The following is a 25,090-nucleotide window of genomic DNA, read 5'->3' as shown; positions in this document are numbered from 1 at the left end:
CCAAACGACCCTAGACTAACCATATAAAGAATCCATTTGATTATTGGGATATTTGGTCCTTCATAGGTCTAATTTTCTTCCATATTTTGGTTGTTAAAAGAAATTGTCTTTTTTTTTGTGTGTGTGGACTTCGATTTAATTATGTAGAACTTGTTATGTGCATAATATATATATCTTTGTTAAAAGAAGTTTACCCTTATTTTTTGTGTCTTAGAAAACCGGCTACTATTTCTCGGCGAGCGTAAAATATGACTTTAAGAAATTCTGGCTAAAGAAAAAGTTTAGAGATTCTGTTATTAAGTTTTTATATTATTATTATATTTTCTAAAATTATCAAAAATTTTAATTAAAATTATACAAACACTTAAATAATTTATAAGACATATTATCACAATACTTTAATAAATTATAAATGTTAACCCAATTATCATCTATAAATTATAATCCATTTTCTTACTTTAAGTAATATATATTTTTTTAACGTTTAGACGAACTACTGCTTGGTTTTATGACCTAAATGCTAGTCATACGGTCCAAGACAGGAGATATAAAACCTTTTCAGCTCTCTTGAATTTATATAAATTATTTATTCATGCTAAATTTAATATAAATTATTTATAAATTTTCAAAAATTATTTATTCATGCTAAATTTAATGTAAATTATCTATAAATTTTCAAATCACACCTGAGAAACCCTGCTGTAGTTTGCCCAGAATTGTGTACGATTTTGTTTGTCTAAAATAGATAAAGGGCATTTGGTTGTATGGAGAGGAATCAATTTTATATTTTTATCTCTATTTAAATTATTAAAATATAAATAATTAAATTAGTACTCCAAAAATAAATTAATATAATCTTTTTTATTAATTAATTTAAATTAATCAAAACTAATTATTTATTTTTTTGAAAATAATTGAAATTTTTTTGTTGAACATTTAATCAAACATATGATATTGAGGTTATTTAGCTAAATTTATATTTTAGAAATAAGAGTTTATTTTTTGAAAAATGTACTCTTTTCTAAAATAAGCCCTTATGTTAAGAAATTAAATATACAAAAATAGATAAAATAGAAATCCGCAAGAATAATGTTAGAAAACGAATTAATCTAAAAATAACATACTATTGATTAAAAATAAAATATAAAAGTAATATACTAAATTTGTAAACTAATCTTCAAAAAAATAAAATAAAAATGTAAACTAATAAAATTGTAAAAGAAACAGAGAAACTATATAATATATTTTTTTATTTGCTGGATGTGTATAGCAATTGTAGGCCTTTTCTCCCTCTCGAGTCAGCCAGCCAAGAGAACAGACCCTCTAGGGCTAATAAGCAAGCTTCTCTTCTTGGTTTCACTTCAAATCAAAGCCCCGATCACTGCACATTGCAGCCCCAATTCAGGTCTCTCTCTCTCTCCCTCCCTCTCTCTCCCTCCCTCTCTCTCTCTTCCTCCCCCCCTCCCCCACATAGATATATGACATATATGTATGTACGAATACAAGCACCCTTATATCCTACTACGTCTACGTGTATTGATGTATATGTGAGTTCACGGTAACTGTAATTAACAATAATTTATCAATTATCATAGTTTATTATCATACTAATTGTTTTTTTTATATATTATAAAGTTACGAAATAGTTCTGAATTGGTGCTACATGTTTACGGTTCAAGTTTCAATGTCCAAGATTTTAGGTTCTTTGGATTGAAAATTACTTGTTTTAGTTTAATTTGATGATGAATTCTATTTTTGTTATAGTTTGGTTAAACTCTAGGTTGGTTAAAAGTACTGGGTGCAAGCACAAAGTGATTGAATAGAAGAAAGGGAACAAAGAGAAGAAAAGGAACTATGGGTCGGCCGGAGCCTTGCATATTGTTTTCCCAGACATTTGTTCATAACCAATTAGATGAGTATGTTGATGAGGTGAGCTCATCTATCCTGATTCATATTGGTTACTGTTTATTATCAGCATTTTCTAAAATTCGTTTCAAGTAAGTATGTTAAAGATGATACTTGTTCATAATGTCGAGTGTGCTTGTATGTTTTGGAATTATGGTGGGTGACATACTCAGTGGTTGATGATGGGGAGGGTTGTTTTTCTGGAGCAATATGTGAGGCAATGCATTTATGCATATAATTACAACTGAAAGAGTTTGGGTAATTAATATAGATATTAATGTAGGGTCATGTTCCTCTTAGACCCCTTAGCCTAAGAACCCTTAGAATCTTCTAGTATTAATAAGGGTTCTGCAGCAGAACTGTACACGTAAAAAGCGTCGTGTTTCTGTATTATATTTTAAAATTATTTTTGAACACACACAATGATGCAAAAAACCTATTTAAAATAATTTAGGGTTCTGCAGCAGAACCTTAGTGAGTTCTAAGGATCTATTTTGAGGATGGGTTTTCTCTTGAGCGCAACCCTATTAATGTATTCTATATTTAAGTAGATGGGAGGGAGATGAAAATTGAATTTTAAACCACTTCTAGCAGTGGGAGCACCTGGGCTACATGTGGGAAAACAATAAATCTCAGCACTCTAATTTTAATTAAATCGAATTTGTTATTTCCCATGTATGATAAGTCTAGTAACACTAATGATCATTATCTGTCATATTATGTACAAGTAGCACATACGGATGGAGGGTTATTATCCCTATAATTTTTGGAGTTATTAAAGAATATAAAGTTCAATTTAATGGCAGGACCTATTATTTGTATATGACTATATGTACGTCTCATTCGTGTAGTAGTTTGTTTAATGTTCCTCTGAACAATTTGCATCGACTTGTAGCTTCTCCTTCATTCTCAGATGCTTCTTCTTATATATATACCCCTGGGGTGGAGCAAAGAAAAGGTTTCTGGAATCTACATTTTTTTAAATTAAGCTATCTATTGATGGGATCAATGTCAAGAATTTTACCAGTAAACTGCAGCCATCTTCAGGGCCTGTGAAGAAGTTATCATATAAGTAGTTAGATTGTAGAAGTCACCCCTCAATAAAACAAGCAGTAGCTAAATACTTTTTAGGACTGATATTTTGTTTCTTTTTTAGTTTTATGTGGCGAGAAAGACATGTAGGCTGTAGCATACTAGCATTTGCATGTATTTACTTTATTATACATGAATAATCATATTTTGGTGAATGTATGATGGAACTAACTTGCAAGCACTACGAATTCTGGAGTCTCGACATAATTGTTGAGGCGTCGTCTAGGCGGTAAGGCGATACATTTTGTGTACACGTCCAAACTGCCTTGATTCTAATGGCTGGACAACGCCTTGTGGATAGGCGAGTGCCTTACCGCGTAGGTGTCCACGCTGTTCACAGTGCCACGGCTTGACTAGTGTCATCAATAGTTCATTTCCATTTTTATATTATTCTTTATTCAGGCAAATGTATTTTCCATTCTTCATCAGGGTTCGATTTAGTCTCTTCTCCTGAATTTCACAAGGTGTTTCTGTGCAGGTGACGTTTGCTGATCCTATTGTCATAACTGCCTGTGAATTTTTGGAACAGAATGCTTCATCAACATCACCCGCAGTAACACTTATGGGGTATGTGTACTGATTTTTGTCATAGCTTGTTTATTGGAATTCATCTGGATGCATGAATGACCTACCAAGTAATTTGTCGTAATTTGCTTTTGGTTTCTTGAAGTCTCATCATTCTATATGCAAGTTTGTAGAATTTGTTGTAATTTGGTATCAGAAATTTTAAGTTAGCCCCAACTTTATTTAGTCAAGTGATGTGTATTTTTTAATGGCAGTATTTGCGACAACATATGGATATATGCTTGTCAACTTTAAGTATAAAAAAAGTTTGGGTCTTGACATTATATGAAGACTCTTGCTGCGCTATGTATCAGACTAAATGTAATTATTATCATTTACATTTTAAGCACAAGCTATTTACACTTGAATCATTATCTTAGTGCGCATTTTGTCAGGGCAGTTCTATAACTTCGTATGTGACTTCAAATGTGAAAGGAATTTGTTATGCATCAATACATGAGGATAATTTTTGCTGTTCTATTAAAGCCATCTGTTGTGTATCACATCTTTTACAATTTTAAACCGTGTGTGCATTTTGTGTGTGTGTAATTGGATCTGATTTTATTTATTGACCTTCTGTCATACCAAACATAAATCCTTATATTGATCAAAGTTTTCAAAGTTCTTTTTTCTCTTTTGATGTTAGTTGTGAAATATTGCCTGTTGTCCGAAGTTTTACCATATGGATTTCATTTCATTGGTTGCTGATTCAAAAGAGATTGCCAGCAATACCTGTATATGGGGAGACATAATATCTTTTATTGTTTCATTAGATGGAAGGATAATGTCCAAGTATAATTTTTAAATACATGTGATTCATTTAAGTCTTATATACCAAATTACCAATGCCTTAAGGTTTTGGGAATTTTTGTGTTCTAGCTTGGTTAATCATATGTGTAGTTTTGTTTGTTTCCTATCCGGTGTTAGTGGTCACCCGTACCGTACTAGGCATCGAGTGAGGGCAATGTTGTATTTATGTAATTCCGATGGTGGATACTTTAGAAACAATATCTTAATTCAATATTTAACAGGATTTTCAATAACTATGTCAAATAGAACTAGGATACAACGCATAAATACTAATAATAAGACCCTAGTGGACTAAGCCCCAGGACTACTCGGCCTTACTGTAATAACCTAAATAACTAGAGACTAAATATCACTATTTTTTTAATGTTAGATCTATAAAGACTATATAATAAATTAATAATACAAAAACTATCTGTTATCTTTAAGGTTTTAGATGAGTTGGTCACCTAACAATGTGTTAGTATCTTTCATCGTCACAATGGACATGATACATCATGAAGTACTAAATGTTTGATTGCATAAAATATTTCTGATATGAGGCACTTGTCACTTAGTTCTAAACTTTTCTTTTCTCATGTAATGCCATATCCTTTTCTTATCCTTTTTCCATTAAGCTACTTCGAGAATAGGACCATTTCCTGTCTTCAACTCTTAAGTTTATCAGTTTATGCTTCTCTTATAGCCTGACCAACTGTAGTTGAGTGTGATAATGACTTGTTTATTTTTTTCTTGGCACCCAATACAGAGCTACTTCTCCCCCATCATTTGCCTTGGAGGTTTTTGTTCAGTCTGAAGGGGAGGCAAGGTTTAGGAGGCTTTGTCAGCCTTTTTTGTATTCACATTCTTCTTCAAATGTGCTTGAAGTTGAGGTATTTACTTGTTACATGGTTTGTGTGTCTCAATATCTCATTGTTGTATAAAAATTACTACATGTTTATGACATTTGATTAATTGACATAACTGGCTCTTCGTTTTCAGGATGTTCTTTTTTACTTTAATATACATCGAGTGTCGTCTTTTTGGTGGAAAGCAGGCTTATAATGTTTCACTTCATTTTCTCGAGTCTTGTTAAATTGGCCTTGGGATTTTAGGGATTTTAAGTGATTTATGTTGTGTAAAATAAGTAAATAAGATGAGGATGCAGATATTACTGTGTAATTAAGCTTGTCAGTATGAAAATTTCTAGTATAGTCATGCAGTATGTATGATATAATGTCCCATCTGTCTTGGCTCCTTGTGCTCACACTTTAGTCTCCCTCTCTCTCTCTCTCTCCCTTGCCCCTCCCTCCCTCCTTCCCTCATACACACCCACGCATGCCCCCCACACACATTATCATCCCCCCCCCCCCTCTCTCTCTCTCTCACACACACACACACACACTCACCCACCCACACCAATGCATGCCGACATATATTTTCATGCAAATTTCTTTGTGATGAAACCTAATTTAAGGATATACGAGGACTAAGTTATGAAGAAATTGCCTAGGGGCTTCTCCTTCTGGTTTGTTATATGAATGAAGTGTTGCAAACTTGCAAGGTATAATGGTTGCCAATAATTAATTTATTCGTCTGAACCTCATGAAGAAAAGAAGTGATGATATTTAATTGGGTTGAGAAAAGTCTTGCTCAAGCTTGCATACTACACTGTACTTTTTATGGGGTTATGCATCAAACCGCTTGCAAATGCCAAAATAGGAATCTCGGCTCTTTGGTTTTTTCTAGTCATTTATTCATATATAGGTTTATGTATATACTTTTCTTGTTTGGTTCTTCCTCTCAACTAATTTTTATTTATCAGTATTTCTTGTCTATGATTAGTATTTAGATTTTAAACTAATATATAACTTGTTGCAGGCTGTTGTAACTAATTATTTGGTTGTAAGGGGCAGCTACAGAAGCCTTAGCTTGGTTATATATGGAAACACAGCAGAAGATCTGGGACAATTTAATATAGAAGTTGATCTGGATAGCTCCCTTACCAAGACTGTTTCTGTTGTTGAGGGAAGCCTTGAAGATCTTCCTTTTGCATTACAGAGAACTAATCCGACTGATAAAATTATCTGTCCTCTAAAGGCGTTATCTATAGATCTTGTTGCACCTGATATATCTGTTGAGATAAAGCACTTTTTACATTTGACCTTCAAGATTCTTGAGCTTACAAATCCTGGAGATGCAATTAAAACAGCTGTTAATGCTGTTGTGTCTGCAGCCTCTAATCATGCAACTCATAGCTTGCATTACTTGATTAACAGTAACAACAAATATCCGGAGAGTAGATTTGAAAAGAGTGTCAGGTGTAATTGTGATTTTACAGAGACGAGGAAGGAACTTATGTGTGTCTACAACTGCGCAGAGTATGTTTCAGGAAATGCAACACCTGAATTCTTACAAGGGACTGGTCTTTCTGAATTTGAGGCAGAACCCGTTTCGACCAAGCAATTGATGGATATGTTTAGTGAGTACTTCAAAATTAGTATTAGTACTGGAGTTAGAGGACATCCACAGCTTTCAGAGGTAACTTAATGACTGACTGCTGCTCTCTGTGATTTGGCATCATTTTTCTTTTTAAATTTTAATTTGTACATGTCTAATATTGTACTGTTCTTTACTTGTGAGCTTATGTATCTTCAGAAGAAAAACATTATGCTGTGGGCAAGTTTGGCTCTTTTCTTTTGTTTGGCCAAAGAGAGCTGCTTTCACTTTGTCAATGGTGGTGGCTTGAAGCAGCTTGAACTTTTATTTTCCCATGGCCAGAAGTCTAGTGCTGTTACATTGATGTTACTTGGAGTTGCTGAGCAGGCTACGCGGCATTCAGTTGGGTGTGAAGGATTACTAGGTTGGTGGCCGAGGGATGATGAAAATGTCCCTTCTGGTTTCAGTGAAGGTTATAATCAATTGCTGAAGTTGTTACTTCAAAAGCAGCGGCATGATGTTGCTTCTCTGTCAACATTTGTACTTCAGCGACTGCGTTGTTATGAAGTTGCTTCCAGATACGAGGTAGGTCTCTCTCTTGGGGTAGTGTGCATGTTCAGGTTTTTTTTTGCTGAACCAAGGTTTTAACTGATTACTTAATTGTTGGAATTTGCTCCGTCTTCCTTTTCTAATCCTATTGAATGAGGGTTATGTATTAAAATATGAAAAACTTCGATTTTTTTTCCCAGTATGCAGTATTATCTGTACTAGGTCTTTCTTCTAGTGGAAAGGCTACAACTGTCACTCTAGACATGCTATCAAGTGCTAAACTTCAACTGAAAAAGCTTGCGGTTAGTTAAAGTCCTTTCCTATCACTGTATTTTTTTTGTCAGAATGTCGTACTCATCCACTCAAGGATTCCACGATATTGTACATCTCTAGTTATTCTTTCTTCATTCATTTCTGTTGACTCATTTTTGCAGAAATTAATAGATTGCCATGGTCCAATTGAAGATCCTTCTCCAGTGGCTCGTGCAGGCCGATCATTGTTGCTTGGTGAAGATGAGAATCTGTTGTCATATAAAGCTACTAGTAGATTGGTTACTGCATCAAAATGTTGCTCCTCTAAGCGAGATATGGATCCACACTTGCTACTTCTTCTCAAGGTCCAACATTAACATGTCACTGTCCTTTAACCTTAAAATGTCTGCTGTATAAGTTTTCCACACACACACACACACATGTATGTATGTATTATGTAAATTCATCCTTTTCAGTTCCATAGAACTTCTATTCTGTAGTTGTTTGTAACTGCTGAAAAATTATAAGGGCACATATCTTTAACCTCTTCTCTTGGATGTATTGGATTATTTACGTAATGTAAATCATGTTCATAACTTCATATGCGATTCCAAATTTTGTTTCTTTCCATTCCTTTTAAAAAAATATAATGACATTTCTTCTTCCGGCACTTTCGGCTTTTTGTATTGTGGCAATTATTAAGCAGCTTGAAGGCTCCACAACAAATTGATTTTGTAGGAAAAATTGGCTAATATAATGCAGTCAGTATATCGAATTCTTCATAACAGAAAAGACATGCTATATTTATTGGTGATATACTAATATTTCATTTTTGTTTTCATGTAGGAAAGGGGATTCCTTCCACTGTCGGCGGCTTTGTTGGCATCATCTATATTGCGCTCTAAAGTGGGACTTCCTAAGGAGCTAGTGTTGGATATTACAACGTATATTGAGGCTATAGTAATATCTCTTCTTTATTGCCGCTCAGGTTTGTGGATGTCACTTCAGTGATCAACTTTAATTTGCCCTAATCTTCAATTACTTCTCTAATTCTGAATGGTTTATACTTCAGGCTTGCTCTTTCTTCTACATGATCCTGAGGTAGCTACTACTGTTATTCTTGCCCTAAAAGGAGTTGATTCTAAGAAGGAGTACTCCATCCCTCTTCGTTATGCATCTTTCTTAATATCAAAGGGTTTTTTTTGTCCCCCACATGAAGTTGGAATCATTGTGGAAACACACTTGAGGATTGTAAGCACCAATTCATTGTGAAATTTGTTGTGCCATTATTAATTTGTTTATTTTGGAGTTAAAGAAGACATTATCGTGAAATGAGACAAGAAACAAGCTGGATGATGCAATAAAATAATCAAATAAATAGAAATTCTATTACTGTCCAGATGCTGCAAACGGCTGTGAACTAAAGCAACATCAAATAAGTGTCAACCTCTCTGCCTAAAAGCCAAAAAAGATAAGAAAGTATATATAAATTTGATCTTACAAATATTGAAGTAACTATATTTTAGACTATACATAGATGGATGAGAGCATATGTTTCGATGCTGCAGGGTTTCATTTTACTTTAATTTATTTATTTCATATTTGTTACAAATGATATTTCCCACTGAGCTGTAATTTGGTCTTCCACATGATGCAAAACAACTTCTATCTTCGACTTGGTGGTTCAAATTCTTTGTTTCATTTTTTGTGCAGGTTAATGCTATAGATAGTTTAATCGCATCAAAGCCACAGTCTGAAGAACTTTTGTGGTCATTATGGGAGTTATGTTGTCTTTCAAGGTGGTTATGTTAAGCCTTTTTTACTTCATTTCTGTAAATTGTGGTTAATTCTGACTAATTACTTTTGAGATCATTCGACAGGTCTAGTTGTGGTCGCATGGCTTTGCTGGCTGTTGGACATTTTCCCGAGGTATAGATTTGTTAACAGTTCTTCTGCCACTGCTATAAATTCTGGAATCCACTACACAAATAGTGAAATAGGGTTTATTCCAGTACTAGTAGTAAATAATCTCTTTTCTGTCATTTGCTTATTCTTCTGAAAATGTTTGCTTAAGTTTAATTTATTTGTGTTTTATCTATCATTAAATTTAAGCTATCGTTCGGTGCCAAACATCACATTCTGAGTTCAGATGCTAAGGTTTATGCTCTGAGTAATTTATATATTACCTTTTTATCATTCCCTGTGTTTAGGCTGTTGGAGTTTTGATGGCTGCTTTGCATTCTGTTAAGGAGTATGATACACTTTCCATGACTACTGGTACTAAAATGCTCATTGTTAGATGTCTTCCTGTCATCTTTTCTTTCTGGTACTCTAGTTATTTATAGACTGGATTTCTTGTCTTCATAGGAACATCGCCTCTAAATCTTGCAATATTTCACTCGGCCGTGGAAATTTTTGAGGTCATTGTTACTGATTCATCTCCTGCTTCCCTGGGATCTTGGATAGAACATGCCAAGGAACTTCATAGGGCCCTACATTCCTCTTCCCCGGGGTCTAGTAGAAAAGATGCTCCTACAAGGCTTCTTGAGTGGATAGATGCTAGTGTTGTGTATCATAGAACTGGAGCTTCTGGTCTTTTGCGTTATGCTGCTGTATTAGCCTCTGGAGGTGATGGACACATTGCTGCTTCGAGTATATTAGCATCTGATGCAATGGATGTTGACACTGTTGTTGGAGATATATCATCTAGTGCTGATGGAAATCTTATAGATAATCTACTTGGAAAATCAATTAGTGAAACAAAATTTCTGGGTGTTACTCTTAGGGATTCGTCTGTAGCTCAACTGACTACAGCATTTAGGATTTTGGCCCTCATTTCAGACAACTCGGTATGCTGCTAACTGCTAAGTCACTGTATATAATGTTTTATTACTTTGTTAAATCTCCATAACTGATTGATGATTAATTTGCAAAGGCGGTTGCTATCGCTCTGTATGACGAATGTGCCACAACAGTTATCCATGCGATTCTCATTGACTGTAGCCTCATGCTTGAGAGGTCATCAAACAACTATGGTCAGTATAACATGTTACTAGCTGCCATTATGTTTTCATACAGTTTGTGACTTTTTGCGTATATGCTCGTTCATGGTTTTGCCTCTTTTAGGGATTCACATGTATTATTCCCTTGATTTGCCAGTTTGCTTGAGAATGTTTACGTATCAATTTCATACAGTTTGTGCATATATGCTCGGACATGTGTTTGCCTCTTTAAGGGAATCACATGTATTATTGCTTTGATTTGCTAGTTTGCATTAGTATGGTTACGTATCAATTTCCACCTTTCTTATCTTTACTAAATTAGTAATACCACATTATATTTAATTTTCCTATCTTGGATCTGTCTAGAATAGTAGATTCTTTTTGGTAATCTTTGTTGATAATGATAGTGGGATGAGGTCAGGTGAAAGCTGTCATCGTTGATGACCTGATGTATAAGCATAAGACAATCTCTATTTTACGATTTTCCTTTATGTATCATTCTTACATATACAAAAGGATACAATTGTTGCGAATTGGTTTAGGTCCTTTAATAGATAGTTTACACATTAGAGTTTCATAGCTTATGCATAGAAAAGGATACAATTGTTATGAATTAGTTTTATATAGGGATACAATTGTTATGAATTAAATTTTTTATTTAAAATTTTCAAATTTACATGCATTAGTAGTTAGTTATTATGAGGACGGTGATGATATATTGCAGCAATCACTCTTTCGGGAGTTTTCCATTTTTTTGCATTTGCTTGCGAACATGGTCTAGGAACTGACTACATCCAAAATAAATAGAAAAACTGAAAAAAGGGTCAAAGTACCCTGGTTACCCCTTATTCTGGAAGCCACCTTTTTCCCTTCAAATTAAAGCAACATATACTTCTAAGTATGTATATTGCTATTTAGCTTTGTTCTGCGCCTGATTTACTTCTTTTTTTTTTGAGCAGATTACCTTGTTGATGAGGGCACTGAGTGCAATTCCACCGCAGATCTACTGCTGGAACGAAACCGTCAGCAGGGCCTAGTTGATCTTTTAATACCTTGTCTCGTATTGCTGATTAATCTTTTAAAGAGATTGGAGGTTGGTTTTTTTTTTTTTTTTATTTTAAATCAGTGAAGTTTTACGTCCTTGGGCTTTCATTTTTCATTCTCTTGCAGTCTATTACCTCTATGGATATTCACCTTCAACTCTCTTAGAGTGTTCCATAAGCATTTATAACTATTCGCTACAGCACAGCCTCCACAAATTTATACTCTATAAATAAATTATATTTCTAAGATAATTCTGTAGCTTTACTGGTCCGGACTTGTGATAATTGAAAAAAAATATTGACGTGACTATATAATCTATCTATCTATACGATCTGATTGATTTGTGCCATAACTGTTTCTACCATTAATGTTTAGTCCCATTAATCAATACTCCTTTCATCTCACCCATTTGTTTACGTTTGAGTTGGGCATGAAGGTTAAGAAAAGTGTTTAGAGCAGCGGGGAAGTGTACGAAAAGTGGTTTTCGTGGTGGGACCAATCAGTATTAAATTGATAGATTTGGAATAGTGGATGTAAGTAGTGGGGTGATTAATTTTTTCTATCATAAAAGGTTGCTACTTTTAGGGTCTTTTTGGTAGTGCTGTGCAAAACTGTTGTGGTGTTGAAAAAGTGCAGGTAAAAAAGTGATGTCACATAAATCAGATAACTTTTTGGTAATTGTTTTTTGATATTTTGAGTTACAATAAAGAAAAATAAAAGTTTTTGCCGAGGTTTGATAGTGAAATCTGTGACAGCTTCATGCAAAAGCAAAGCTGAAAAGCAGCTTTTTTTCAAAAGCATGGGGACGTGCTTTCTGTAAAAGTAGCTTTTCAGAATAGCTATTTTTTGATTTACCAAATTGTTCAGTACATGTTTTTCAACAAAAAGCTGCTGATGTAGACAACAACTATACCAAACGGGGTCTTAGAAAGTTTTGAAATTTAAACAATTGAAGGGGACTTTAAAAAATTGAAAATGTAAAGAATTGGTTGGGATTGTGGGAGTATAATACGTTGATGACTCTTTATATATATATAGGTTAGTGATCAAATACAAACTAACCCTAAAATAAAAACTAAAAACCAATACAATTTAGTGATATTCACTTTAGAAAATAGTAATTTATGACCTCTAGATTTGTCCTTGCAACAAGCATTTGCAATCACACTCCAAATCTGGTGGTGGTGGATTTGGTGGTGGTGGAGATGATGGAGATAGCAAGTGGTGGCATGGAGGAGCCGGGGGGGCATGGAGGTGGGGGTGGAGATGTCGGAGGTGGGGGTTGAGATGGTGGAGATGGGGGTTAAGATGGAGGAGGTGGCAGAGGTCGAGGTGGAGGTACTGGAGATAGTGGACATGGAGGGGGCGGGGGACATGGCGGACGTGGGGGGTGAGATGGCAGAGGTGGCAGAGGTGGAGGGGGAAGGGCGGTGGAGTTGGAGGCGGAGGGGGTGGTGGATAAATTAGTAAGACTATAGATATATAGGCAATTGTTCAAATACAAACCACTAAAGTAAAAACTAAAATACAAACTAAGAGAACCTATACCTAACCGACATCACCCACCCCTATATGTCATCACCCACCTGGGGCCCACCCTTGCCCCCACTCAATCCACACCGGGCCCGCTAGGGCCTTGCAAAAGCCCCGCACAGGCTACAGACAGCCTTAAGAGTCAAAACTAGGCCCCACCCCGACCCTACTAGGCCCCACCCCGACCCTATTAGGCCCCACTTAGACCCCGTCTAGGCGCATCTTGGGGTCCATCCCAGGTCCCAAAACCCTTTCCATTCTACTTTAATCACATTGGTTTGTATTTAGTTTGTATTTTAGTAGTTTGTATTGGACTAGGACCCTGTATTTATATATATATATATATTTCAAAAATCTGATTTCTTTTCGACTTCAATCTTGTTGAAGCTTATTTTAAACTATTTTACAGCATCCAAAAGCTCCATGCTGTATTTTATTTCTTTACCAATATTTTATTATTAATTGTGGGATGATAAATGTTTTCTTATGCTTAGTAAAGGCAATGATTTTTTTAAACTTTATCATCAACATTGTTTTGCAAGTGTATTAGAATATAAATGGATACTGGGTTACTGCTACGAAGTGTCGTATTAATATATTCTAGAGTATTCAAGCAGACTAGAGTATACTAGTGCATGAGTGTGGGGTTGAGTACAGGGATAGAGGTTCTCATAAATCCTCCCTTGTCAATAATAAACAAAACCTTGTCAATAATAAACAAATACAATTTTGTTTGAATAACAATAATCAGCAATTAAATTATAACAAAGAAAAAGATCAGAAAACATGGCCACTTTGCCCTGCATGTGTTGCGGGAGTAAGGATTAATATATGTACATTCTTCCAGTGGGTTAATTGAAGTCTTGCATATGGCATTGAGTTCAACATAATACTTACAACATCAATTTTGTCCAGTTTGCCAGAGTCATATGTGTGCCATTTTTTTTTTTTTCATGTTGAAATGTAGATGTCTGCATTACATAGTTTCAACATCTATTGTTTACTTGTAGGAAGCAAAAGAGCAGCACAGGAACACCAAACTTCTAAAAGCCCTCTTACATTTGCATCGAGAAGTGAGGTATTTCAGATGTCCTAGAGTTTCTATATACAAAAAAGGACATTATGTTGGATGTACTTAGCTAAATTCTTTTGTTGCAGTCCAAAATTAGCTGCGTGTTCTACAGACTTGTTCTATCCTTATCCTGAAATTGCTCTTGGGTTCGAAACTGTTTGCCATCTTCTTGCATCATCACTTGCTTGCTGGCCTCTGTATGGTTGGACTCCTGGCCTTTTCCACTTTCTCCTTGACAGTCTTCATGCAACTTCAATACTCGCACTGGGTCCAAAGGAAACCTGCAGCACATTTTCACTTTTGGTGCGTAATATTTTATCTCGGTGTAATCTTTAAGTTCACTCATGAACACCTTTGTGTGATGATTTTTAAATTAAAGTAGTTTGCTTAAATTATTATGAGATGTGAAATCATTTTCTTGTCATTACCAGAATGACCTATTACCAGATGAAGGTGTCTGGCTTTGGAAGAGTGGAATGCCCATATCAAGTGCTCTTAGGACATTGGCTGTTGGAACATCATTTGGAACTCTGAAAGCGCAAGAGACTGATTGGTACTTGCATGATGGGAATCCCGAAAAGATGCTCAGCCAGTTAACCCGTCCGTTGCTTGACAAAATTGCACAGATAATAATACACTATTCAACCAGCGTAAGATATATCTAGTTCATTTGAATATTCTCACTTTGTGTTATATATATTTTTTATGAGAGAAATGCTTTTGTTAGACATCGGTGGCTATACAAGACCTGCTTCGGGTTTTCATTATTCGTATCACGTGCATAAGTCCAGTTAAAGCATCTGTGCTTCTTCAACCGCTGATACTCTGGATTCGCGATCACCTCTCAGATCTGTCTTCATTATCCGATGTAGATGCATGGAAGGTAGTAACTGTTCGTCTATTTTAAATATCCGCTTTCTATTTGTTAAGCTATTGGCCCTCTTAAAACCTTGAGCTTTTAGAGCAAGTCTATCATAGCTGTAGTTGGTTCTACAGCTAAATGATAGGACTATATTTGTATAAGCACCACTTAATGCATAGCTATACTTGAATGCATATATGTAAATTGGTTATATATAGAACCACTTATTTATTTATTTATGCGTCAGAGTGAATATGTTGTAAACTTATTTCTATATTTTAGCTACTACCCTATATAGAGTTATAAATATGATTGCCACATCAGCAATCAAGATTTCTCCAGTTCATTCAAAAAGTTTGGTCTATATTGGAATCAGGCATTAGAGTAAAAGTTCTATTATAGCACAAAAAATCACTTTTTGGTTCCTAAATATAGCAGTGGCTATAGCCATTTTAGCAGTAGTATTGGAGTTGTCTTTCTAGTGCATAATGGCATTATAATTTATAGCCCATCTTTGGGTAATTAACCTTACTGTACAAATTAAACATCTGAGAATATTGGGGTTCATGGTGTCTGAACTCGAGAGCTGTTCTTGTGAAGCCACAAGGTACTGGGAGAAGGGTTGAATAGCATCTTGTTGTATCTTTTCGTTATTTCAACTTATTTTTTTGTATTTTTCTAATCTTTGCAGGTATATAGATCGCTAAGTTTTTTTGCAATCTTGTTGGAGCATCCACGTGCAAAGGTTTTGTACAATCTACTCTTATCTCTGTTCCAAACCTGTTCTTTTGATAATAACCGAAGTAATTTTATGAATAATGAGTATCTAGCTCAGGTTTTCTGTTCTTTATTACCAGCCAATAATGACAGACGGGGTTCAGATGCTTTCACAAGTGCTTGAGATATGCATAGATGTTACTGACTTGGATGCCACCCAGTATTTGGGAGACAAGAACTTTCCATTTCTGCTTAGTTGGTGTGTTCCTGTATTTAGGTCCATCTCCCTGATCTCTGATCCTACTACACCGGTGCAATATCCAGGCATGTATGATAGGTAAATTGCAAATTGATCGTCTCCCGCTATGTGCTTGCTCCTTTATTCACTCATTCCTAAAGCTTGGTAATATGTTGAGCAACTAATATATGTGATGGCTTTTCAGATACAAATTGAAAACTTTGACAGCTGAAGATTGTTCTAAATTGCTGTTCTATTGCCTTAAACTCTGCAAGGTATTCTCATTTTCAATGAGCTTCTTTGCTTACATGTTCTCTTAATTTTTTGCTTTATCAATGGGATTATTAGATTATAAAAAAATCGCGTTTGTTTTGTATTCAGTTCTATATGATAACTATACCATATAACCTTTTATTCTCAAATTCGGTAGAATATATTTCTTCTATGGTTTAAGGATCATCTATTTTCGTTGCTCTGAAACTCTTGGCTTTGTTAAAACTGTCGGATTTAATCTTTGTTCTCAGCAAGGCTTAGCCAGTTAGCCTTACTCTAATAAGAGGTCAAGGGTACAAGTCTTATTGGAGGCATGTGTGTGTGAGTGTTTTTGTGCATGTCTTTCCATTGTTATACCTAAAGGTCCTGACTTTCCATTTCTTTTAGAGGATTTAAGAATGTAGGCGAAGATAATTACTTTTTATTAGCGGGGGATGATAACTCCTACATCACAAAGTAAAGAATGTACTGTATATTCATTTGTGTAGTTAAAATCTTATGATTTGGAATATTGATCTTAGGTCCTCCCTGTTGGAAGGGAATTGGTTGCTTGTTTGTTGGCCTTTAAAGCAATAAGTTCGTCTGCTGAAGGCCGAAGTGCTTTTCAGTCTATATATTTGTGCGTACGGTCTTCTGGTGATCAGGAGCTTAAATCTGAGGCTAAGCATGGAGGAGATGGGAAATTTTTTACAATTGATGCACCTAAATGGAAGAAGCATCCTCCATTATTACATTGCTGGCTTACTTTATTAAGATCTATTAGCTCCGGAAATTTGCCACAGGTGCATGCAGTTGAGGCTCTTGCTGCATTATCTTTAGGTGTTCTGCGCTTTGTTCTGGATGGAAAAAGGTACATATGCTTGAACCCTCTTGCTGAACATATGTACAAGTTGTATATGTGGTCTGGTAGATGGTTAAATCGCCTTGTTATGAGGACCCTATTGTGTAGGGCTTCATTGTAACTCATTTCAGTTTCTTCGGATATATAGTACTAATATGGACTTGTTTATATATTGGAAATACATGAAGAAAAGATTTTTATATATGCATTTATACAGGGCTTACTGACTCTAAGGGTTAATTCAGGGAGTTTCCTGAGTTTAAGAAATTACCTAGTGTGGACGGTTTCACATATAAATAAAGCGGGTGGGTGTGTTATTTCAGTTTTTCTCTTTAATATTTTGTTGAAAATGACCCTATTCTCAGGATACTATCTAATGTCATCCTCTGGGCCTATCTCTCTTTGATATATGCATATGCATATGTGGATGATAATGTGGTATGTTATGTAGGCATAAATGGGTATAGACAAATCTATTGACTTACACTGAAATCATAATTTGTTTTGCTGTTTAAATGTTCTTTTGTGGGTTAACGATATGTTCTTAAAACAGTAAACACAGATGGACAACTGTGGGAAAGTATAGGGTATATAAAGGCATATGATTTACCAAAATTATGTATATCCTTTTTTTTGTAATGTTTTACATTGGGGAATCACATTTACACAGACTATCATTCCATAACTTGTAATCCTTGGATGTTAATCTCTTGAAAATAGCATTTCATGGACTACAATATTTGGAAAACGTCTCCAGACCAATGTTAAAAAGTGTGTATGCCTGGTACAGTCATGCTAGCTATGTTAAATGGCAAGTGTAATTTTCTTTCAATGGTGTACAAATCCTTTTAATACTTGTGTGAGGGAGATTACGTATGTTATTCGTTGCTGTTTTCTTTAATTTATACCATGATTAAATGTCATAGATATAAAGTTGATGAAGAGTCAACTGTCCAAATATGTGAACCTAATTAGAATGAAACTTACTACTATGAATGTTTCTTTTTCTGCAGTTTAAACATGGAAAGGGTTGCTACAGGAAAGTTCCTTTTTGGGATTTCCTCAGGTGGAACTGAAGAAGACGATTTTTCAGGAGACAACATAAAGTATGTACAAGAGTTGATTTCCTTGTTGGCTTTAAAGATAAGTGATCCTGAATATTCAGCTCCCTCTGGTATGAGTAAAACTCTGCATGAGGTACGGAAAAGGCCATTATATATTATTACCACCTTAGATATTAGCTTCCTTTCTGTTTCTTAATTGTAAAAAATGAATGCTCCTTGACTTTACAGGTTAAGGAGTCAGCAGAATCATTGCTGCTATTATTGCAGATATCCCCTGATTCTGACCAGCAGAATTATTTTATCTCTAGAGCACGTTCGTTGTTATCATTTGGTGTTCGAAGTTCTTCAAAGATACACATGCTAAAGGATTGCAGCTCTGAGAGGGTAGAAGATTTTAGTCTGCCTGGATTTGGGGATAAGTTTCTGTGGGAATGTCCGGAAAATTTACGCGATGGTATGTCACAAACGGCTCTTTCTGCAAAAAGAAAAATGTCTTCACTGGAAGGAGTAAGCAGGCGTCCCAGAGACCAGTCCCCTGCAGAGACTCTGGCTCAGAACTCATACTCACGAGGTTCAGGAGCTGCTAATTCTTCTGTCCCATCTCGTAGAGATAACTTCCGTCTGCGGAAGCCAAATACCAGCAGGCCACCGTCTATGCACGTGGATGATTATGTTGCTAGAGAAAGAAATGTTGACGGTACTACTAGTTCTAATGTAATTACTGTCTCAAGAGTAGGACCTACAGGTGGGAGACCTCCATCTATTCATGTTGATGAATTTATGGCACGACAGAGAGAGCGCCAGAATCCTGTGGGAATGACTTCTAATGAAGCAGCACAAGTAAAAGCTGCAAATCCTGAAAAGGAAGCTGATGCAGAGGTTGGTAAATCTAAGCAAGTCAAGCCAGATCTTGATGATGATCTTCAAGGAATTGATATAGTGTTTGATGGTGAGGAGTCAGATTCTGATGATAAACTGCCATTTCCTCAACCGGATGACAATCTTCAGCAGCCTTCTTCGGTTATTGTTGAGCAGAATTCTCCTCATTCAGTTGTTGCAGAGACAGAGAGTGATATAAATGATAGTCAGTTTTCTGGCATGAGCACACCGATAGCATCAAACTTCGACGAAAACACTTGGAATGATTTCTCTTCAAGGTCAGCGAAATCACAACAAAATATGTCACTAACTCGAGAAGGGAGTGTTTCAACAGATAAAAAGTATATCAGGCAGTCTGAGGATGCAAAAAATTTTGCAGCAACAACCTCGAGTGGGTTTGGTTCGATGTATGGTAGGAACTCTAGACCTTCAGCACAAGTAGAATCTAGAATGCCCCGGCCTGGTTATTATTCTAAAAATAATCCACAAGCTGTGGTTAGTTCTCAGGGATATTATGACCAAAAATTTCAGTTGAATCAACCACCTTTACCTCCCATGCCACCTCCACCAACAGTCTCACCTGCTCAAAGTGCAGAGGCTGCTCAAATTCAACCGGCTCCATTTGTCAGTGCAGTAGCAGATATGCAGCCTTCCCTCCCCCCTGGTTTTCATGTATGTGAACAGTGGTGCTTTATATAAAGTGGTGTACTGGTTCCATATTGTTCAGGTATCTGCTTTTCTTTATATTTTAAATTACTTTTCTTTTTGCAGGTTCGGGCAGAATACGCTTCTCCTGGAGGGTCTTCCAGGGCTCAACCACCACTTCCTCCTACACCACCTCCTTATTCTGTCAACATCTCTAATTTTCAGTCTTTTAAGCCCTCTAGTTCCCAGCCACATTACAATCAGAGTAGTGGTGGATCAACTGACTTCCAGCATACTAATGTTATACCTTCTAGTGATACTCGATTAAATAGCCTTCCAGTTTCAGGGGCCACAATGAATTCATATGCTCCTTTGATACAGCACTTAATTTTTAGTAGGCCCAATTCAGTTCCCGTCAGTGTATATGGAAGTAGCTCATCTTCCCATCCAGGAGATAATCCTTCTAGCATCTCACAAAATTTCCCTATTGCTTTATCTACCATGCCCTCCATACAATCTGTTTCTCAGTTACAGCCGTTGCAGCCTCCCCAACTCCTACGTCCTCCTCATCCACCTCAGCATATTAGGCCGCCCATTTCAGCCTCACCTCAGGCAGAGCAGAGCTTGTCTTTGCTGCAGAGCCCTGGACAAGTGCAATTGCAACCCTTACAGATTTTACAACCACCCCAAGTTTCACCTGCTAATGGTTATTACTCGTCAATGCAACAAGATAGTATTCAACATACGACGCAACAACAGCGAGGTCAAAATAATCAACCACAGTTTCAGCATCAGCAAGGGCATGGTACACAGCAGACATCAGATGATATTGGATCGTTGCAGCACTATTTTAGCTCCGCGGAAGCTCTTCAGGTTTTGTTGTATATGCACTCTAGTTCTTATATTAGTAGCTCTTGTATTTGACTTTGTTTAGTGAATAACTTATTATTTTTACTTGGCAGTCCCTATTGAGTGACCGTGAGAAGCTTTGCACACTTCTGGTGCAGCATCCTAAATTGATGCAGTTGCTTCAGGTTTGCTAATACTTGCATCTCTCTCATACAAGGCCACACACACCTATGCATCAAAGACGCAACCTAAAACTATCATGCAAATAGAATTATATATTTGATAATAGTACACATTCTTGTTCTGAAATCCTTCTGCATAACTATTATTTCTAAGCTTGCATACTTTGGTAATGTGGAATCTAGTTCTCTTTATTAATAATCAAAAGGCCCTTTTAGTAATAAGCCACGTCATTGTGATATTAGGTTACTGACATCCTATTATATTTTTCTAATAATTTCATAGCTATAAACTTAATATTATATTGCCTTTTGTTTTGAGCAGAAATGATCTCTCAATGGCACTTTTAGTAATAAGCCACATCATTGTGATATTAGGTTACCGACTCATATTGTTATATTTGTTATATACTTGTATATGTATAATTATTTAATTTAAACTTAGTATATTGATTTTTGCATCTATAATCTTGTTGCTATTACTATTTTGTGTAACTTACCATATTATCTATAGGCTATAGCATACAAATTGATGCTTTTATATTGTACATCAATAATGATTTTTTTTTAATAACCAAGTCCATCATATGCTTGGTATGTTTTTTGCATTCCAGTCTCCAGAAGATAAATGATTCTTTCACTTTAATATTTACAATTAATTACATAAATACTATATATATATATATATGATAGTACCTTAATGAACATAGAAACAAATTTATAACACCATTTTTCTTTTTCTGATCTCTTATCTTTTATTTGTTATGTAATTATATTTTTGTCTATTAATTTTGTATTTTAATTATATATATTATTAATAGTGAATTTCTACATAGAATTATAATTTTATATCGAATATAATTATGTTACAATAAAAGATATTACAATCTTGCCAGTTGCCATGTGTTGCAGGCCGGTATATCTAGTTTGAGTAGATGTTTAGTGAACTTCGGTAGTCCTAATTTTAATTGACCCTGTTTCCCCATGTCTTGTCAGGAAAAATTGGGCCACCTATAACAAGTGTCATGTGAAACGTGAGGACGTCGCACTACTTGACTTTGTTCCCCATCCTCGTTTCAAGATTAGGAAATTCAATCTCTTTTGGATGAACAGAATGTAGGGTGCCACCAGAACATGTATTATTATGTGTTTGTACTATATAAATTTGTGTTAATAATAGCACTCTGAAATTTTGTGTTGTGTGCTGTACAGGTTTTGTAATTATATTATTTGTCGGTAGAGTGTTTGCATTAAGTGAAGCAATTTAAATTTTTTAAAAATTTGACAACTTCAATCTAAATAATTGATGTTGCGGGGCCAATTTGGGAAATTAGACTAGGTTTACTTAGTTTTCCTGCCAGTAATGAGTTATTTGAACACCCAAACAGCCACACCCATGCATGTATTGACAAATGATCAAATGGAAATCACTCGATAGAATTTGACAATTTACCCAATGTCCCGTACTTCCCACAATATGAAAAGTTGAAAACTAGGATTGCTTAATTGATTTCAGGGTATCAGATTCCAACTGTATATAACGGTATCCAATCTTTTTACTACAGCTAGGCCAAATTTTGCAGCAACCAGTTCAGCCAGGCTGTAAACAAACCGAGATAGTTAAGAAACTCGGCTTGTTATTGTGACTGTTACTGTGATTTTTCATTACCGATAAAAAAAAATTGAAATACAATAATACATCAGTATCAATATACACTACTTCACTAGAGAATGCTAGAGAATGACAGAATGATGAAGTGTCAACCTTGCAAGTTCAATGAACTTGAAAAGTTGAAGTTGAACGATCACACAGATAAATACACAATACTTCTTCCGTCATATCCGGTTTTTTACGTTATTTTTTGAGAGCAATTTGAGGTTCCAATAAAATATATAATTATATAAAAATATACTCCCTCTGTTTTCTGTGAGAGAATTTCTAAACAAGTTTATAAAATTATATGTCAAAGCGAGGACAGGAATAAGGGAGTATCATTATTACACCAACAATACAGTGTCTCAATCTAACATACTAGTACTACTATATATGATGTGGGGCGGTGGTGTGCAATTTCATACCTACTAGTAGAAGTAGAATAAAGAAAAGCTCATGATCCAAGAAGCCCATGATCCGAGAGATCCCTACTTTCTAGTGGATTGGAGTACGAGCAGTCTCTCTGTAATTAGTCCTAACCAGTGCTGATACTCTTACTTGAAGAGACATTCCATCGCTATAATCATCGTTATTAAATTAGATACAACTTCGATTATAAGCAACATTTGCACGTTTGCATCACACAGCCCGGCTTCAGTATCTTGACTTGATTTGTTTCCCTTCTCAGACTGAAATGACCTTAAAATGCTCTAACAGTCACCCTTTTTAAAATAAGCGGTGCTTGACAACTTTTTCCCGAATTGACGTGGTTTGTTTTGATTTGTGGATGAATAAATGTGCCGCAGAGCGTCATACTATTATTCGAAAAATTACCATCAACATATGTCCCATGTCAGTATTTTGGATTATTTTTGAAATAATTTTTGGGGTGGCTCATATTTTTATTTAATTATTTTTTCTTCAACCCGGAAAAAGAGCCACATATATATAAATTTCGTAAAGTATTAGTATTGTCGTTAAGTTTTTATAATAGAAAACAAGAACTAAGCCATAGAGAAAAGGAAGGTGTCTGGACATGGAAGCAAGCTATTTGTTTGAACCAAGGCAGTTGCTCCCTTAATTGCCAATGTCATGATGCCATGTGTATTAGACACCAACACCGTGAATTCGCCTCCGGGACCGTACTTGTGACCGGACTATCTCCTTAGGGGCAAACCCAGTAGAGCCCTTCCCACACCACACGTGCATGCAATCACATGCACATGAATATCATCTCAACTCGCAAGTTCCAATGACATGACTTCATGTTTATTTAAGCTTAAAAAGTATCTACTTGTATTACTCGACTTCGAATATTTTTATATATGTGTGTGTACGCAGCTCTCCCTCTCTCTTCACCCTACCATTCGTTTCCTTGAATGTTAAATTTGGTAATGGAAAGAGGAGGATGGAAGCCTCACGTCGAAATATGCCCCGCTTGTCCCCGTTGTGGTTCCTCCAACACAAAATTTTGTTATTACAACAACTATAGTTTGACACAGCCTAGGTATTTTTGCAAAGGTTGTAGAAGATATTGGACTAAAGGGGGCTCCCTCCGGAATGTTCCGGTCGGAGGAGGTTGTCGAAAAACCCGAAGAAGCAAGGCCGTTCGAATAGCAAGGCATGGTATTTCTTCCAGATTTATCAATAGTGGCGATTCACGGGGAGCCCCCAATTGTACTAATTCTTCGATGCCGGAGTCTAGTAATTCCCGTCCCTCATCCTCCAGTATTGATCTTGCTGTTGTTTATGCAAACTTCTTGAACCAGCAGCCTCAAGCCCCTCAAGAGATTGCAAGAACTGATCATATAGAAGTCATGAACCCATTGCCTAATATGTCGAGTCATCCAGTTTTTGAGTTTTCTTCGAATCTTGGTATGGAATTTTTTGGGGGTGGTCAAGAAAATTGTATGGCTCTTTCTGATTGGTCGTCTTTGGATACTGATCACTCGAGAGATATGCTATATATATGTGGGCTTGAACCGGCTGGTCATGATCACAAACAACAAAATATTTCAGACATTGATAGAGATGATGAACAAAATATTGGTGATTATGAGTTGCCACCATTGCCTGGTGATGTAGCAGCATCGACTAATAATCTTAATCAAATTGCGAATAGTATGCAACTGCTAGGGTTTGAGAAGGAAGTCGATCTCGATCCGAGTCCGAGAGATGCATTTATAGGGAACGCAAGCATGTTTGACGGCATGCCTACTTATGGAAGAGCTCATAATTTCCCAAGGCCTTGATTCATCAAATATACAAGGTTTTTGCTTTTTATACATATATGTGTATGTGTGTATTGTTTTCTTGAATATGCTACAGTATATCTCTATTCTAAACATGTGGATACATAATGGATTTTACAATGAAATAATGAAAGACAACCAATTCCAAAAGGTCTAGTACATATCTGATATATAGGCAGTCATAAATTTTTATCGATTAATTTGAATTAATATTCGAACTATAGTTTTTTTTAATTATTCCTTCAAATGTGTATGCATCCCTTAAATATATATATATATATACTTGTTGGATGTATGACTAGAATTTCAGGTCCTGTGAGGATCATTTCCTTCTCTAAGACATGTATATGTAAAACAGTTATCTAGTTCAATGTTCAGGTAATGATTTGCGGTATTTAA

At 35.7% G+C, this 25,090-nt stretch overlaps 2 protein-coding genes across 3 annotated transcripts; both read left to right on the top strand.

Annotated features, from left to right (window-relative positions):
* Positions 1–1,268: 1,268 nt before the first annotated feature.
* Positions 1,269–22,024, top strand: LOC108227191 (protein virilizer homolog). Of its 2 annotated transcripts, none has more exons than XM_017402214.2 (29): positions 1,269–1,405; positions 1,781–1,929; positions 3,476–3,564; positions 5,117–5,240; positions 6,229–6,888; positions 7,006–7,371; positions 7,536–7,637; positions 7,770–7,952; positions 8,434–8,575; positions 8,660–8,838; positions 9,301–9,386; positions 9,468–9,516; positions 9,798–9,864; positions 9,955–10,436; positions 10,523–10,622; positions 11,549–11,682; positions 14,177–14,244; positions 14,325–14,541; positions 14,670–14,888; positions 14,966–15,121; positions 15,792–15,845; positions 15,958–16,154; positions 16,261–16,330; positions 16,850–17,178; positions 18,183–18,366; positions 18,462–19,784; positions 19,884–20,630; positions 20,720–20,791; positions 21,782–22,024. In XM_017402214.2, the coding sequence occupies exons 2-29, from the start codon at positions 1,855–1,857 to the stop codon at positions 21,800–21,802; spliced, it is 6,495 nt and encodes a 2,164-aa protein (XP_017257703.1). In that variant the 5' UTR covers positions 1,269–1,405; positions 1,781–1,854; the 3' UTR covers positions 21,803–22,024. The 2 variants fall into 2 exon arrangements, with proteins under 2 accessions (XP_017257703.1, XP_017257702.1); XM_017402213.2 differs by having other exon boundaries at positions 1,271–1,405; positions 1,765–1,929.
* Positions 22,025–24,130: 2,106 nt separating this feature from the next.
* LOC135147274 (uncharacterized) lies at positions 24,131–24,691 on the top strand. Its single transcript, XM_064080190.1, has one exon. The coding sequence runs from the start codon at positions 24,131–24,133 to the stop codon at positions 24,689–24,691; it is 561 nt and encodes a 186-aa protein (XP_063936260.1).
* The last annotated feature ends 399 nt before the right edge of the window (positions 24,692–25,090 follow it).

Source organism: Daucus carota, chromosome 6 (assembly GCF_001625215.2).
Source record: "Daucus carota subsp. sativus chromosome 6, DH1 v3.0, whole genome shotgun sequence".
In the NCBI taxonomy this organism is placed as follows: Eukaryota; Viridiplantae; Streptophyta; class Magnoliopsida; order Apiales; family Apiaceae; genus Daucus; species Daucus carota.
This window is presented reverse-complemented; position numbering and strand designations above follow the sequence as displayed.

Coding starts and splice junctions, on each gene's coding strand:
- LOC135147274 (XM_064080190.1), top strand. CDS start 24,131: ATGCCGGAGTCTAGTAATTCCCGTCCCTCATCCTCCAGTATTGATCTT.
- LOC108227191 (XM_017402214.2), top strand. CDS start 1,855: ATGGGTCGGCCGGAGCCTTGCATATTGTTTTCCCAGACATTTGTTCAT. Junction 6,889..7,005: donor GACATCCACAGCTTTCAGAG/GTAACTTAATGA, acceptor ATGTATCTTCAG/AAGAAAAACATTATGCTGTG. Junction 20,631..20,719: donor GCTCCGCGGAAGCTCTTCAG/GTTTTGTTGTAT, acceptor TTTACTTGGCAG/TCCCTATTGAGTGACCGTGA.